The sequence below is a fragment of the Salvelinus sp. IW2-2015 genome, linkage group LG5 (assembly GCF_002910315.2).
Source record: "Salvelinus sp. IW2-2015 linkage group LG5, ASM291031v2, whole genome shotgun sequence".
Taxonomy (NCBI): Eukaryota; Metazoa; Chordata; class Actinopteri; order Salmoniformes; family Salmonidae; genus Salvelinus; species Salvelinus sp. IW2-2015.
This window is the reverse complement of record NC_036844.1, coordinates 10443867-10458546: the sequence shown is the minus strand read 5'-3', so window position 1 is coordinate 10458546 and position 14680 is coordinate 10443867. Positions and strand designations below refer to the sequence as shown.

Here is a 14680-nt window from a genome sequence, read left to right as displayed (position 1 = left end):
GGAGAGAGATCTTCCTGTTGTGTCTTGAGTTGTTGCTTCAATATATCCACATAATTTTCCTCGTGATGCCATCTATTTTGTGAAGTGCACCAGTCCCTCCTGCAGAAAGCCCCCCACAACATGATGCTGCCCCCGTGCATCACGGTTGGGATGGTGTTCTTCGGCTTGCAAGCCTCCCCTTTTCCTCCAAACATAACGATGGTCATGTTGGCCAAACAGTTCTATTTTTGTTTCATCAGACCAGAGGACATTTCCAAAAAGGACATTGTCCCCATGTGCAGTACAAACCGTATTCTGCTTTTTTATGGTGGTTTTGGAGCAGTGGCTTCTTCCCTTGTCGAGGGGCCTTTCAGGTTATGTAAATATAGGACTTATTTTACTGTGGATATAGATACTTGTGTACCCGTTTCCTAGCATCTTCACAAGGTCCTTTGCTGTTGTTCTGGGATTGATTTGCACTCGCACCGAGTACGTTCATCTCTAGGAGACAGAAGCGCGTCTTCTTCCTGAGCGTATGACGGCTGCGTGGTCCATGGTGTTAATACTTGCGTACTATTGTTTGTACAGATGAACGTGGTACTTTCAGGCATTTGGAATTCTCCCAAGGATGAACCAGAATTGTGGAGGTCTACTATTTATTTTCTGAGGTCTTGGCTGATTCCTTTTGATTTTCCCATGATGCCATGATGAAATAATCCACAGGTACACCTCAATTGACTCAATATTGTCAATTAGCCTATCAGAAAATTCTAAAGCCAGACATCATTTTCTGAAATTCTGTAAGCCGTTTAAAGACACGTTAATTTAGTGTATGTAAACTTCTGACCCACTGAATTTGTGATACAGTGAATTATAAGTGAAATAATCTGTCTGTAACAATTGTTGGAAATACTTTTGTGTCATGCACAAAGTAGATGTCCTACACGACTTGCCAATATATGTTTGTTAACAAGAAATTTGTGGAGTGGTTGAAAAATGAGTATGTAAATAAGGTATCTGGTTTCTTTTTTTTGCAAAAATGTCTAAATACTGCTCTCGCTTTGAAATTATGGGTGGTTGTGTGTAGATTGATATTTAATCATTTTAGAATAAGGCTATAACTTTAAATTTTGGGAAAAAGTCAAGGGATCTGAATACTTTACGATACAGCTATGTTTGCATGTATCTGTGCTCTTTGTCATAAGGGTTAGGGTCAGAGGTAGCTTACCACAAATTGGTTGTGTGATGCAGTTCGTAATGCGTCTGTCGGTGGTGGGCAGGAGAGATCGAGAATGTTATGACGACTGCCAGAGCGGCTCTGATTGCTCCTGCTCCGACTCTCCATCCCATCGTTACTGCAGAGGGAGGAGAATGGATGAATAAAAGTATGGATGGACAGAGACAATCGATAGAGAGACGACCACAGACACACAAATTACCTTCTCTTTGGCCCGTCTGTAGGTCTTTCAGGTAGTTCTCTTTTCTATGGGGTGACCCGCGAAGAGTTAAACACTGGAATAACACATGGGAAAAAATTACACACATGCATGCGTGCACACAATTTTTGAATGAGGTCAGTACACCTCATCACAGCCTCTTTAGGATCGATCCCATCTACATCTATCAGATACCTGAAGAGGAGAGAGAAGAGGAGAAGAGAAAGATATAGGTTACAATACGCAGCAATGTTAGAATCTACCAGAAACTCCACAAAATCTGCTAAAAGCTCCTTACCTACAGACCAGGTAGCCTGTCCTGTTGAGCCATGAGTACAGTGTACTCCGATCAGCTTATCTTTGAAGAGAAAGATATAAATACGTTTACATTATCTTGTATTTCTGCTGATGTGTTGGACGATTAACTAACAAGACACAGAAATCAGTTTCACAACCACAGTGAGGGGTGTGTGTGTGGTGTGTGACTGACGTTGTGTGTGTTGTTGCTCGTAGGAACCGGGACGGCACGTTTGAAGCTAAGGATTGTGGGTCGCTGGGAACTTCATGACCAGCTGTGAAATCTTCAGGTAGAACACGGAGTCCTGAAGTCCTACACACACACACAAACTAAATAAGACTAACTACACAGTAAGTGTGTGTGTGTGTGTGTGTGTGTGTGTGTGTGTGTGTTGTGTGTGTGTGTGTGTGTGTGTGTGTGTGTTGTACCTCAGGTTTGAGTAGCGCGTAGTAAAGGTGAGGTCTATAATCAGTCCCAGCTCTCTGTCCATCTTTCTCCATAGTCTGCATCAGCTCCCATGGACCAAAGCCTGCGAACGTTCACATGACGAACAGGGACTGGAACACACACAGTTATTAGCCTAGTATACTAACAATCCTAGCTACAGGGTTGTACCATTAGTCGGACTCCGTTGCAAAACCATTTTGTCTGTTGCAAAATGTTTGCAACGAAATCATTTTCTCCAACGAAAACCTTTTGCAACATAAACAAGATTTTCTATTTGACATATTCAGGTAGGTCCCTCACCGTTTTTGTTTGCTCTGTTTGCATCCTAGAGTAAAAGGTCCTGTTGCAAAACGTTTTGAAACGGAATCTGAATAACGAATACATCCCAGTATACCTATTACAAACCCAAGGCCACTAACACAACCCCGTAACCCAGTGCTTAATCTCTTTGGGACAGACTCGCATAATGGTAGGCGTCCATTGTAAAATAAGAATTTGGTCTCAAATATGACTTAGTTTATTAAATAAAATTAAAACATAACATTGAGCATCTGACCAATCCGCTAGATTCTAGTTCTGGTTCCTAGACTACCCAGTGCTTGACAACACACCAGGGGGAACACGCGGAAGTACTGAAATCCCATGTATTTCACATCAAGTACATCGTGGAGTTGAGTGACTAAACCACACACACACACACACACACACACACATCACTCTTGCAGTTACGGTTTCAGAGGGACTTTAAAAGCGATGAACCGCGTCCAGATATAATCTTCCCTACGGCTGGTAGTCTCCATCTGTAGGAGAGATTGTAGGACATCAATATGACAGTCTATAATCCGTCATTAGCATTAAATAGTTAACTGTTCAAACAGTGGCTATTTACCTGTCCGGTATCCCGTTTTTCTTGTGAGGTGGCATCTTTTTCTTGGGTTCACTTTTGGGTAACAGACACCTTACTTATACAATCAACATGATCTGAAATAAAATGTGTATTAGCTACTAAGCAAAACCAAAGTATTTCTACGTCAGCTAGTTAGCTATCAAATTATATCGCAACAACAGACGTATTGAGAAAAGTATCAAAAATCGTGCGGATTAGGCTTGAGCGCTTAGTACTGTTAGAGGCACATTTTTGCTGTAGTCGTCAACATTTTCCTTACTCACCCAGTAATATGAATTATTCTCAACAGTTAACATAAATCGTGTTTCTTTGATCTGAAAACAGAAGTCAATGTATTTAACCGAAAACAATTTAGCACGAATCGCATTCACCTTTCAGCTGCCGCATTTGGATGACGTAAGGAAAGTCTAGTGTATCTTGCGGCCAGAATGTCTCTGTTCTCCCCTAGTGGTTTGGATGGGTTATCGCAGGAGAGGAACCCAATTTAAGCCTGAATACAAGCATAGCAAGATATGCTAACGCAATATAGACACAGTCTTTCTAAAGTCCATTGGGTTGTCAGTCAGTTGTCTGTAGTGATTGTTTGATAACGGGGAAAGTGCCGAACTCGCTAGCAGCTAACTTCGACAGTGTGCGGGGGCGGACGCATTTATCACTTTATATAGTACGTCATCAATGACGTCAAAGCTTCCTTTAAATCACGTGCTTTTTCAACCTGTGACGCAAAATGCGAGATCCACTGATTTTGCCGTGGTTCCGGTGATTTCTTCTCGAGTCAAGCTGCTTTCAAACACCGACTTCTACTGGACACCGTCTCAAAATATAATTAGGATGTTGTGCAATAGGTTCACCTGACCGGTAGTTTAGCGGGTAGAGTCGGGAACTATAGAACAGTTAGAGACGTAATGGTATGAGGTTGAAGGCACGCTATTTAAAATTGTTTTATGTGAAACCATACTATCTGCAGTGTTGTTCAAATAATGTGTTTTACTTAGTCTAGTATAAGATTCTGTCTTAAGCACCCTAATTAATGCAATAGATTCCGTTTTAGAAAAATGTCACTTAAAGGAGGCATGATGTAGACCTGCTTTTCCAACCTGTTGTAAGAAACAGGCGGCAGGGAGTTCAGCTGCTTCGAACCCTTGACGAGGTCCGGCGCGGTCGCGACGTGTGCGCAAAAGCATGCTCAAGCGGCAGAGTCGATTTCCGCGCTTATAAACCAGGGTCGTTACACTATTATTTATTAAAGCTAACGATTTACCGCTTCGCACGGATATTGATGAAAATAGTGGATGAAAAAAAACTATTCAATTTCATTTAAAGGCTTTTTGGCATGGGAAACATATGTTTACATTTCCAAAGCAAGTGAAATAGATAATAAACAAAATAAATAAACAATACAAATAATTAACAGTAACGTTACACTTACACAAGTTCCAAAATAATAAAGTAATTTAAATGTCATATCTCTATATACAGTGTTGTAATGATGTGCAAATAGTGAAAGTACAAATGGAAAAATAAACATAAATATAGGTGTTTTGTTTTCACTGGTTGACCTTTCTTGTGGCAACAGGTCATGATTGACACTGTGGCATTTCACCCAATAGATATGGGAGTTATCAAAATTGGAGGTCTGTGTAATCTGAGGGTAATATGTGTCTTTAATATGGTCATACATTTGGCAGGAGATTAGGAAGTGCAGCTCAATTTCCACCTCATTTTGTGGGCAGTGTGCACATATTTATGTAACCTTTATTTAACTAGGCAAGTCAGTTAGAGACAATTCTTTTATTTAAAATGACGGCCTACCAAAGGCCTCCTGCGGGGACGTCGGCTGGGATTAAAAATAACATATTTAAATATAGGACAAACACATCACGACAGAGAGAGACAACACAACACTAAATAAAGAGAGACCTAAAAACATAGCCTGTCTTCTCTTGAGAGCCATGTCTGCATTCGGTGACCTTTCTCAATAGCAAGGCTATGCTCACTGAGTCTGTACATAGTCAAAGCTTTCCTTAAGTTTGGGTCAGTCACAGTGGTCAGGTATTCTGACACTGTGTACCTCGTTTAGGGCCAAATAGCGTTCTATTTTGGCGCCGGATTTTTTTTGTAAATTCTTTCCAATGCGTCAAGTAATTATCTTTTTGTTTTCTCATGATTTGGTTGGGTCTGTATGTGTTGCTGTCCTGGACCTCTGTGGGGTCTGTTTGTGAACAGAGCCCCAGGACCACCTTGCTTAGGGGGGCTCTTCTCCAGGTTAATTTCTCTGTAGGTGATGGCTTTGTTATGGAAGGTTTGGTAATCACTTCCTTTTAGGTGGTTGTAGAATTTAACAGCTCTTTTCTGGATTTTGATAATTAGCGGGTATTAGCCTAATTCTTCTCTGCATGTATTATTTGGTGTTTTACATTGTACACAGAGGATATTTTTGCAGAATTCTGCATGCAGAGTCTTGATTTGGTGTTTGTCCCATTTTGTGAAATCTTGGTTGGTGAACGGACCCCAGTCCTCACAACCATAAAGGGCAATGGGTTCTATAACTGATTCAAGTAATTTTAGACAGATCCTAATTGGTATGTCGAATTTCATGTTCCTTTTGATGGCATAGAAGGCCCTTCTTGCCTTTTCTCTCACATCGTTCACAGCTTTGTGGAAGTTACCAGTGGCGCTGATGTTTAGGCCAAGGTATGTATAGTGTTTTGTGTGCTCTAGGRTAGCACAACAGTGTCTAGATGGAATTTGTATTCGTGGTCCTGGCAACTGGACCTTTTTTGGAACACCATTATTTTTGTCTTACTGAGATTTACTGTCAGGGCCCAGGTCTGACAGAATCTGTGCAGAAGACCTAGGTGCTGCTGTAGGCCCTCCTTGGTTGAGGAGAGAAGCACCAGATCATCAGCAAACAATAGATATTTGACTTCAGATTCTAGTAGGGTGAGGCCGGGTGCTGCAGACCATTCTAGTGCCCTCGCCAATTCGTTGAAATATATATTGAAGAGGGTGGAGCTTAAGCTGCATCCCTGTCTCACCCCCCGGCCCTTTGGAAAGAAATGTGTGTGTTTTTTACCCATTTTAATCGCACACTTGTTGTTTGTGTACTTGGATTTTATKATGTCTATAATATTTTCCCCCAACACCACTTTCCATCAATTTGTATAGCAGTCCCTTATGCCAAATTGAGTCAAAAGCATTTTTGAAATCAAGAAAACATGAGAAGACTTTGCCTTTGTTTTTGTTTGTATGTTTGTCAATTAGAGTGGCAGGTAGCCTAGTGGTTAGAGCATTGGGCCAGTAACCGTAAAGGTTCATAGATCGAATTCCAGAGCTGACAAGGTAAAAATCTGTCATTCTGCCCCTGAACAAGGCAGTTAACCCACTGTTTCTAGGCCGTCATTGTAAATAATAATTTGTTCTTAACTGACTTGCCTAGTTAAATAAAGGTAAAAAAAAGTGTGTGCAGAGTGAATATGTGGTCTGTTGTACGGTAATTTGGTAAAAAGCCAATTTAACATTTGCACAGTTCATTGTTTTCGCTGATAATATCTGATAATCACACACTGCTATTTATTGCTGACCAGCAGATGTCACTAACGTGCATTGTGAACAAATAATGAACCTCCCAGTAATGATCCGTTTTTTCGGGCAAGCGCCGAAGCCTTCAGAGAGCCTTGGGATCCCATCACTGTTAGTATGTGTCAGTGAGTGTCTGCTCCAGGCAGGTGTGTCTGTCAGTCAGTCATCCGGGCTGTGTTAAGTTCACTTACATGTGGCGATTATTATGAGGCGTTCATAACAGCTCCTAAATTCGTAAATACCACAATACGACTGGGAGAAATCCACTTGAACGCCACCGCAACTGGTAATTAGTAGTGGGAAACTTGTTTATCATCTCTGAGCTCCGACCTCTATTACATGCTGAACTCTGACATCACATACTAAGGAAATTACCTCGATAACAGCATTTTCAGAAGTTAAATGCAACAACAAAACATTATTTATGAAAAACAATATATTAATATGGTTTTTAACACTACAATTTGTTTGTGGCGTTCTCAAGTTGAAAGCACACAACTCTTTGCTTCCAGTTTACAAGTAGTACTTTTTGAGTATCCCACTTGAACGCAGCATTAGTTATTGACTACAAACCTTGAATTGAGTACTCGGACCCATCCCTAACAATAAGTAAAAAATAAAATACTGACAGTAGTCTGGTCTTTGTGGTTCCTCCCCTGTGTGTAGGTGAAAACAGATACTTTAAATGTTCAGGCAAGGGATCATAATCTTTGGGCAACCCCCCCAAAATCCTGACCTGCCTGATGGGCATGTGCCTTTCTGTCACGCTCGTCGAAATGAGTAGACCAAGGCGCAGCATGCATAGAGTTCCACATGTTTTATTCCGATGAGACTCACAAACAAAAATAACAAAGAGCAACGAAATGTAAAGCTATGTAGTGCTCGCAGGCAACTAGACATAGACAAGAWRCCACAAAGCACAAAGGGGAAATGGCTGCCTAAATATGATCCCCAATCAGAGACAACMAWAAACAGCTGCCTCTGATTGGGAACCATAACAGGCCAACATAGACACACAAACACCTAGATGACCCACCCTAGTCACACCCCGACCCAACCAACATAGAGAATAAAAAGCTCTCTATGGTCAGGGCGTGACACTTTCAGACTTTGGTTTAATGTCAATCCCTGCAGTGATGTGATTTCTCAGAACCATTTACCCCTATTCATATAATGTGACTTTTAAGTCCCAAGTCATTGTGAAAGTGAAGCTACTGATGATAGTCTGTCCAGCAAGCCCTGTAAAAATGATAGATGAGCTGGTAATGAATTGCTATAGAATGTGAAAGGTGGGTACGTCCAGAGATGAGCTAGCACATGTTTTACTGAGCTGGCATTCCCAGTAGACAGGAAAGACCATAGTAGAGGAATGGAAGAGGGAAGGAGGAATGAATGTAGAAAATAACAGTTAGGTAATACCAGGAACTGTGATGCAACAGCATGCGATTGTGACATTTTGCCTACAGCCACCCAGGTGTGTTAGTGTTGAGGGCGTGGCTATGTTTCTATTACATTGGACTTGTGTAGCGCTTTGTGCACAATATAGCGGTACATTTGTCACAGACTCGGACATAAACCCCCAGAGAGCAAGCAGGGGAAGACAGGAGCACGGACACACTCCCAAAGGATAGGTAGAAGTCTTGAGAGGAACCAAWCTGCAAAAACTTGACTGGGCCGTTGGTCTCTATATATTTGGACATGCCGCTGTGGAGACGGACAAATGCTGGCAATGAGGAGTGCAACCGGGCCGTGCTGGTCTCCGAGTCAAACTTTGACTATGGGGTACCACTGGGCAGGAGGCCGGGGGCAGAGAAAGACACCAAGAGACTCCACAGTGCCTTGACCAGACTGGGCTACAGGGTGGACATACACATGGACCTTAACGCTCAGGAGATTTACACACTCTTCAAGACAGGTAACACACATCTTATACACACACCCCTGCTACAAATCAGCTCCAAAACAATAATAAATACTTTATAACCTGGTTTTATCAATGTTATCAAACTTATCAGAGTTGCTACATAATGTTATCAATTAGGGGACGGTCACGGAGTCCACCGCAGCCCAGCACACAAAGCAATGGAAAATGTGTATACACACACATACAAACACACTTATCATGTTCTCTTACCCAAAAGTCCTACAAATCTATGAAGGTCTCCGATTCTGAGAGGAATTGTTAACAGTTCGTAATCCTGAAAACAGCCCAACCCTAAAGATCCTTCGAAGTCAACACTGATTGATCTTGTTTTAACACATACACCAGAGAAATATGTTARATGTTAAATATTGTTATTTTACTGCTGCTCTTTAATTATTTGTTACTTTATCTCTTACTTTTTTGTTGTTGTATTTTTCTTAAAACTGCATTGTTGGTTAAGGGCTTGTAAGTAAGCATTTCACTGTGAGGTCTACACCTGTTGTATTCGGGAGCGTGTGACAAATAACATTTGATTTGATTTCTACTGGTGTCTTTGCCCAAGACGTTAATGACCATTGCCCAGTTGTTTGTGTTAGAGATGTGAGAATACAAAAATCTAAGCCTTGTGTCATGACAAATAGGAACTTTAAAAACTTCAGTCAATCGGCTTTTTTACACCATCTTTATTTTAGTGAGCTTGATTGTATTTCAGCTTTCGTCGGAACCTGATTTAGCTTTGAGCCTTTTTGCAGATGTCTTCAATACTATTGTGGATAATCGTGCTCCCTTTAAAAAATGAAGGGTTAAAGGTAGATTGAATTCCTGGTGCACTCCGGAATTCTCAGAAGTCATTCATAAAAGAGATAAGGCTTGGGTCAAGGCCAGAAACACAGGCTTAGNGGAGCGTGTGACAAATAACATTTGATTTGATTTCTACTGGTGTCTTTGCCCAAGACGTTAATGACCATTGCCCAGTTGTTTGTGTTAGAGATGTGAGAATACAAAAATCTAAGCCTTGTGTCATGACAAATAGGAACTTTTAAAAACTTCAGTGAATCTGCTTTTTTACACCATCTTTATTTTAGTGAGCTTGATTGTATTTCAGCTTTCGTCGGAACCTGATTTAGCTTTGAGCCTTTTTGCAGATGTCTTCAATACTATTGTGGATAATCGTGCTCCCTTTAAAAAATGAAGGGTTAAAGGTAGATTGAATTCCTGGTGCACTCCGGAATTCTCAGAAGTCATTCATAAAAGAGATAAGGCTTGGGTCAAGGCCAGAAACACAGGCTTAGGCTCGGACTGGCAAGCTTTTAAGCAACTGAGGAATCATTGTGTAAAAAAAATCAGAAAGGCAAAATCTGATTATTAAGTAACTGCGCTTTCAGATTGTAATGGGAACCCGGCTAAATTCTGGAAAACTGTAAAATCCRTGAATAYWTCTACTTCCCCCTCTCTGCCACAACAAATTAAWTCAGACTCTGGCTTTACAACAACAAAAAATGCCATCATTTAATCACCATTTTATTTGGGCTATCTCTTTGAAAATAACTTCTTAGCCTATTCACAATGATATTGGGCTGGATGCTGATAGCCAGAGCTTTTCTTTTTGTTTATTTACAGAAAAAGAACTCCTTGATGCTTTGCTAGCAAATAGACAACAATAAAATCTATAGGAGCTGGAGCTGACCAAATTGGATCCTGGTCTGCTTAATAAGTGTGCAGCGCCCATCATTGTTGGTTCAATAACCCACCGTTTTTATTTAACATTGTTATCAGGAAATATTCCAAAAGTCTGGAAACCAGCTATTGTGCTGCCACTCCATAAGGACGGGGATAGTAGAGATCTTAATCATTATCGCCCCATTTCAATGCTTCCTTGTCTAGCTAAGATTCTTGAATCCTTGGTAAATGTACAACTTTGCTATTTTTTTATCGGAGAAAGGAATTTTGAACGTAAACCAATCAGGGTTTAGGCCTGGCGTGGCATTATGACAGCAACCACTTTAACTGTTAATGATCTTGTCAACAGCTTTTGATACTGTTGGTCATGCTCTTTTATTGACTAAGTTGATAGGCCTCGATAAGCCTGAGCTCTGACGCCTGTTCATGGTTTCATGATTATCTTAGTGACGGAACACAGGCCATCGAGATTGACGCCAGAAACACAGGCTTAGGCTCGGACTGGCAAGCTTTTAAGCAACTGAGGCGGTTTAGTCTGAATTTCTTGAAGTGCATAAAGGTGTACTACAGGGSTCGGTTTTGGGACCTGTTCTCTATTTATATAAACATCATACGTCAATCTGTTAAAAATTGTACATTTCATCGATATGCGGATGATAGTATTATGTATGTTATTGCCCTGACTGTTGGTCCGGCTGTGTCTAAACTACAGTCAGGTTTTATAGCTATGCAGGAATCACTTGCTGATTGAAAACTTGTGCTTAATATGGGCAAGACTATATTCATGTTGTTTTTAAATTCTCGTAAGAACGTTTCAAATGACTTACATGTTCACTCATTAGATGGTTCTCCGATTTAACGTTTTCCCGCGTATAAATACTGAGGCACTTGTATTTATATGGGTTTGACGTTTAAAAAATATAGATGAGCTGGTTAAGAAGCTAAGATTTAAAGTTGGCTTTTTCTACAGAAACAGATCGTGCCTTTCTCTAAGAGGTAGGAAGCAGATTATTCAGTCAACCTTTTGATCTGTTCTTGATTATGGTGATATTATTTGTCAAAGTGCAGCTGACACTACTGTTAAACCTTTAGATGCCATCTCCCATAGTGCCTTTCGTTTTGTTACAGGTGACAGTTTTGATACCCATCACTGTATCCTGTATCAAAAGGTTGGCTTAACTTCGCTAAAGACCTGTAGATCTCTACATTACTCCCAGGTGAAGCTGGTTGAGAGAATGCCAAGAGTGTGCAAAGCTGTCATCAAGGCAAAGGGCGGCTACTTTGAAGAATCTCAAATGTTTTGTTTAACACTTTTTTTGGTTACTACTTATGTGCTATTTCATAGTTTTGATGTCTTCATTATTATTCTACAATGTAGAAAGGGGTAGAAACATAGAAAAACCCMTGAATGAGTAGGTGTGTCCAAACTTTTGACTGGTACTGTATAGTGAACAAAAATATAAAAAAATGTAACATAAAATCATTTCAAAGATTTTACTGAGTAGCCATTTGATTAACTGTTTAGCAGTCTAATAGCTTGTGTGTAGAAGCTGTTAAGGAGCCTTTTGGACCTAGACTTGGAACTCCGGTAATGCTTGCTGTGTGGTAGCAGAGAGAGCAYTCTGTGACTAGGGTGGCTGGAGTCTTTGAAAATGTTTTGGGCCTTCCTCTGACACCGCCTGGTATAGAGGTCCTGGATGGCAGGAAGCTTGGTCCCAGTGATGTACTGTGCTGTACGCACTACCCTCTGTAGCGCCTTGTGGTTGGATGCTGAGCAGTTGCCATACCAAGCAGTGATGCAACCAGTCAGGATGCTGAAGATGGCGCAGTTGTAGAACTTTTTGAAGATCTGAGGACCCATGCCACATCTTTTCAGTCTCCTGAGGGGGAATAGGCATTGTCGTGCCCTCTTCATGACTCTTGGTGTGTTTGGACCATGATAGTTTGTTATTGATGTGGACACCAAGGAACTTGAAGCTCTCGATCCGCTCCACTACAGCCCTGTCAATGTGAATGGGTAGTCATTTAGGCAGGTTGCCTTGGCATTCTTAGGCACAGGGCCTATGGTGGTCMGCTTGAAACATGTAGGTATTACAGACTCGGTCAGTGAGAGGTTGAAAATGTCAGTGAAGACACTTGCCAGTTGTTCAGCGCAGGCACTGTGTACGTATCCTGGTAACCCTTTGTAATCCGTAATAGTTTGCAAGCCCTGCCACATCCGAAGAGCGTCAGAGCTGGTGTAGTAGGATTCAATCTTAGTTCTTTATTGACGCTTTGCCTGTTTGATGGTTCGTCGGAGGATTTCTTATAAGCATCCGGATTAGTGCCCGCTCCTTGAGTGGCAGCTCTAGCTCAGTATGGATGTTGCCTCTAATCCATGGCTTCTGATTGGGATATGTACTGTACGTATGGTCACTGTGGTGACTACGTCGTCAATGCACTTATTGATGAAGCCGGTGACTGATGTCGTATACTCCTCAAAGCCATTGGATGAATCCCAGAACATATTCTAGCAAAACAGTCCTATATTATGTATCATTTGTAGTTTTAGATTGCATTATACAGGGCACATTTGTAAAAGAGACTTAGGTCTCAATATGTCTTCCCTGTCAAAATAAAGGTTAAATAAATATTAGGGAGGGGGGGGGGGCAGAGGAAAGATACTGTCATTCATTTTTATTTACAGTAAAAACCACTGGAGATGTGAAATATGTAAAGGGTGCGGACAGGATGACACTATGACACACACACATACACASAGAGAGAGAGACATAATGTCCTAGTGATGCATGGCACAGTCCCGTACACACCTATTTAATAACTACTCTGCAAACACCTGCAGACATGCACACACTGTGTTGTGCCCTGCAGACAGAAGGATGACTGATGGGTGAGCTAATTGTTAGTTGAAGCAGACTGTTTTGAGGAATCAAGTGCCACCATCGTCACATGCCACAGCAGGAGATAGCATTTTCTAGTAGTCTTTTTCTGCTAACCGGCACAGCCAGAGAGCTAGTCTGGTCCTCTCAAGGTTTTTTCCTTTTAGGGAGTTTTTACTTGCCACTGTGCTGCTGCTTGCTCTTAGTGGGTCTAGGCCAATAAAGCATTTTCTGACCCCAAAATGTATAAATGAATACAATTTGATTAATTGATGTATTGATTGATTGCAGAGAGCGAGCAGCCGGTGAAAGAGTGCTTCCTGGCTGTGCTATCATCTCACGGGGAGGAGGGCTGTGTGTTCGGGGCGGACGGAATGCCGGTTAGACTGTCCCACATCTTCTCCTTCTTCAACAACACACACATGGAGGGAAAGATCAAACTGTTCTTCATCCAGGTCAGTACCATCATCATCACACCCACAACAATGTGGTCAGTCATTCAATCAGTCAGTGATAATAATCAATAGTAATCATCTTTCTCTCTCTCTCTCTCTAGGCGTGTCGTGGGGGTGAGCTGGATGATGGGGTGACAGTGGAGACGGATTCAGCAGGAAGTGACATCATTGAGGACACCTTGTCTCAATACCTGTCCATCCCCATGGATACGGCAGTTATGTACGCCACCGCACCAGGTTACGGGGCATTCATGCACCCTCTGGGGGCCGTCTTCCTCCAGACATTCTGCATCCTATTGGAGGAGGAAGGGGGTGGTGCCCTGGAACTGACACGCCTTCTGACACGCCTTTCCCATCGTGTGGCCTTCTGCTTCGAGGCCAAAGGTCGTCTGCTGGGGGGGAAAAAGGAAATGCCTTGCTTCGTATCACGACTGACCAGAGAGGTGTTCCCATTTGCCGAGCACGGAAGGAGGGCGTGGCCAATGGATTTTCTGCCTCAACATTCATCAACCCAGAGRACAACAGACCTCACAAACATTATATAAGCTAAACCCAAAGCCTTTGTTAGATCTGAAGAGAACCGTCTCTCCCGGATTGTTAGGCTTGACTCTTGCTCTGTCAGCTAGTACGGTTGACTTTGAGTGTTGTTGGTCAGAGGGTTGTGAGTTTGTGCCTAGGTTGGGATGGAATTTCCACTCTGTTACATTTCTGTGCATGAAATAAAAATAACATTGTGATGTTCAGACATGTGGATGCAGGAACAGATCGGGAGGTATTGATGGTTTCACCATAGAGTAGATTATCATGGCCCCTTTCCTCTACAAACTAATGTGTCTTAAAATATCCTAGAGAAAGAAAGGTATACTACACATTATTTGAGTCTTGTTTCTTTCATTAAAATGGCTACCTATCACTTAGCTTCTGCTGCTATGCTCTTATTTGAAACCATTTAATGTAAGCTGAGTGTGCTAAAAACTACCTTGAGGAAATTGTCTGATATATTTTAATTCATTGACTGATATGTTCAAGGTATTTTTGTTGTATTGTAACTAAGACAAATTAGTTTATTTCTGAGTTATGGCTCTAACTGGGC

The 14680-nt window shown here is 41.6% G+C and overlaps 1 protein-coding gene across 1 annotated transcript; it reads left to right on the top strand.

Moving 5' to 3' along the window:
- Positions 1–8145: 8145 nt before the first annotated feature.
- LOC111963622 (caspase-7) lies at positions 8146–14504 on the top strand. Its single transcript, XM_023987141.2, is given in 4 exon segments — positions 8146–8564; positions 13424–13587; positions 13689–14048; positions 14051–14504. Coding segments are annotated over 4 exon segments (828 nt in total). The 5' UTR covers positions 8146–8347; the 3' UTR covers positions 14138–14504.
- Positions 14505–14680: the final 176 nt, after the last annotated feature.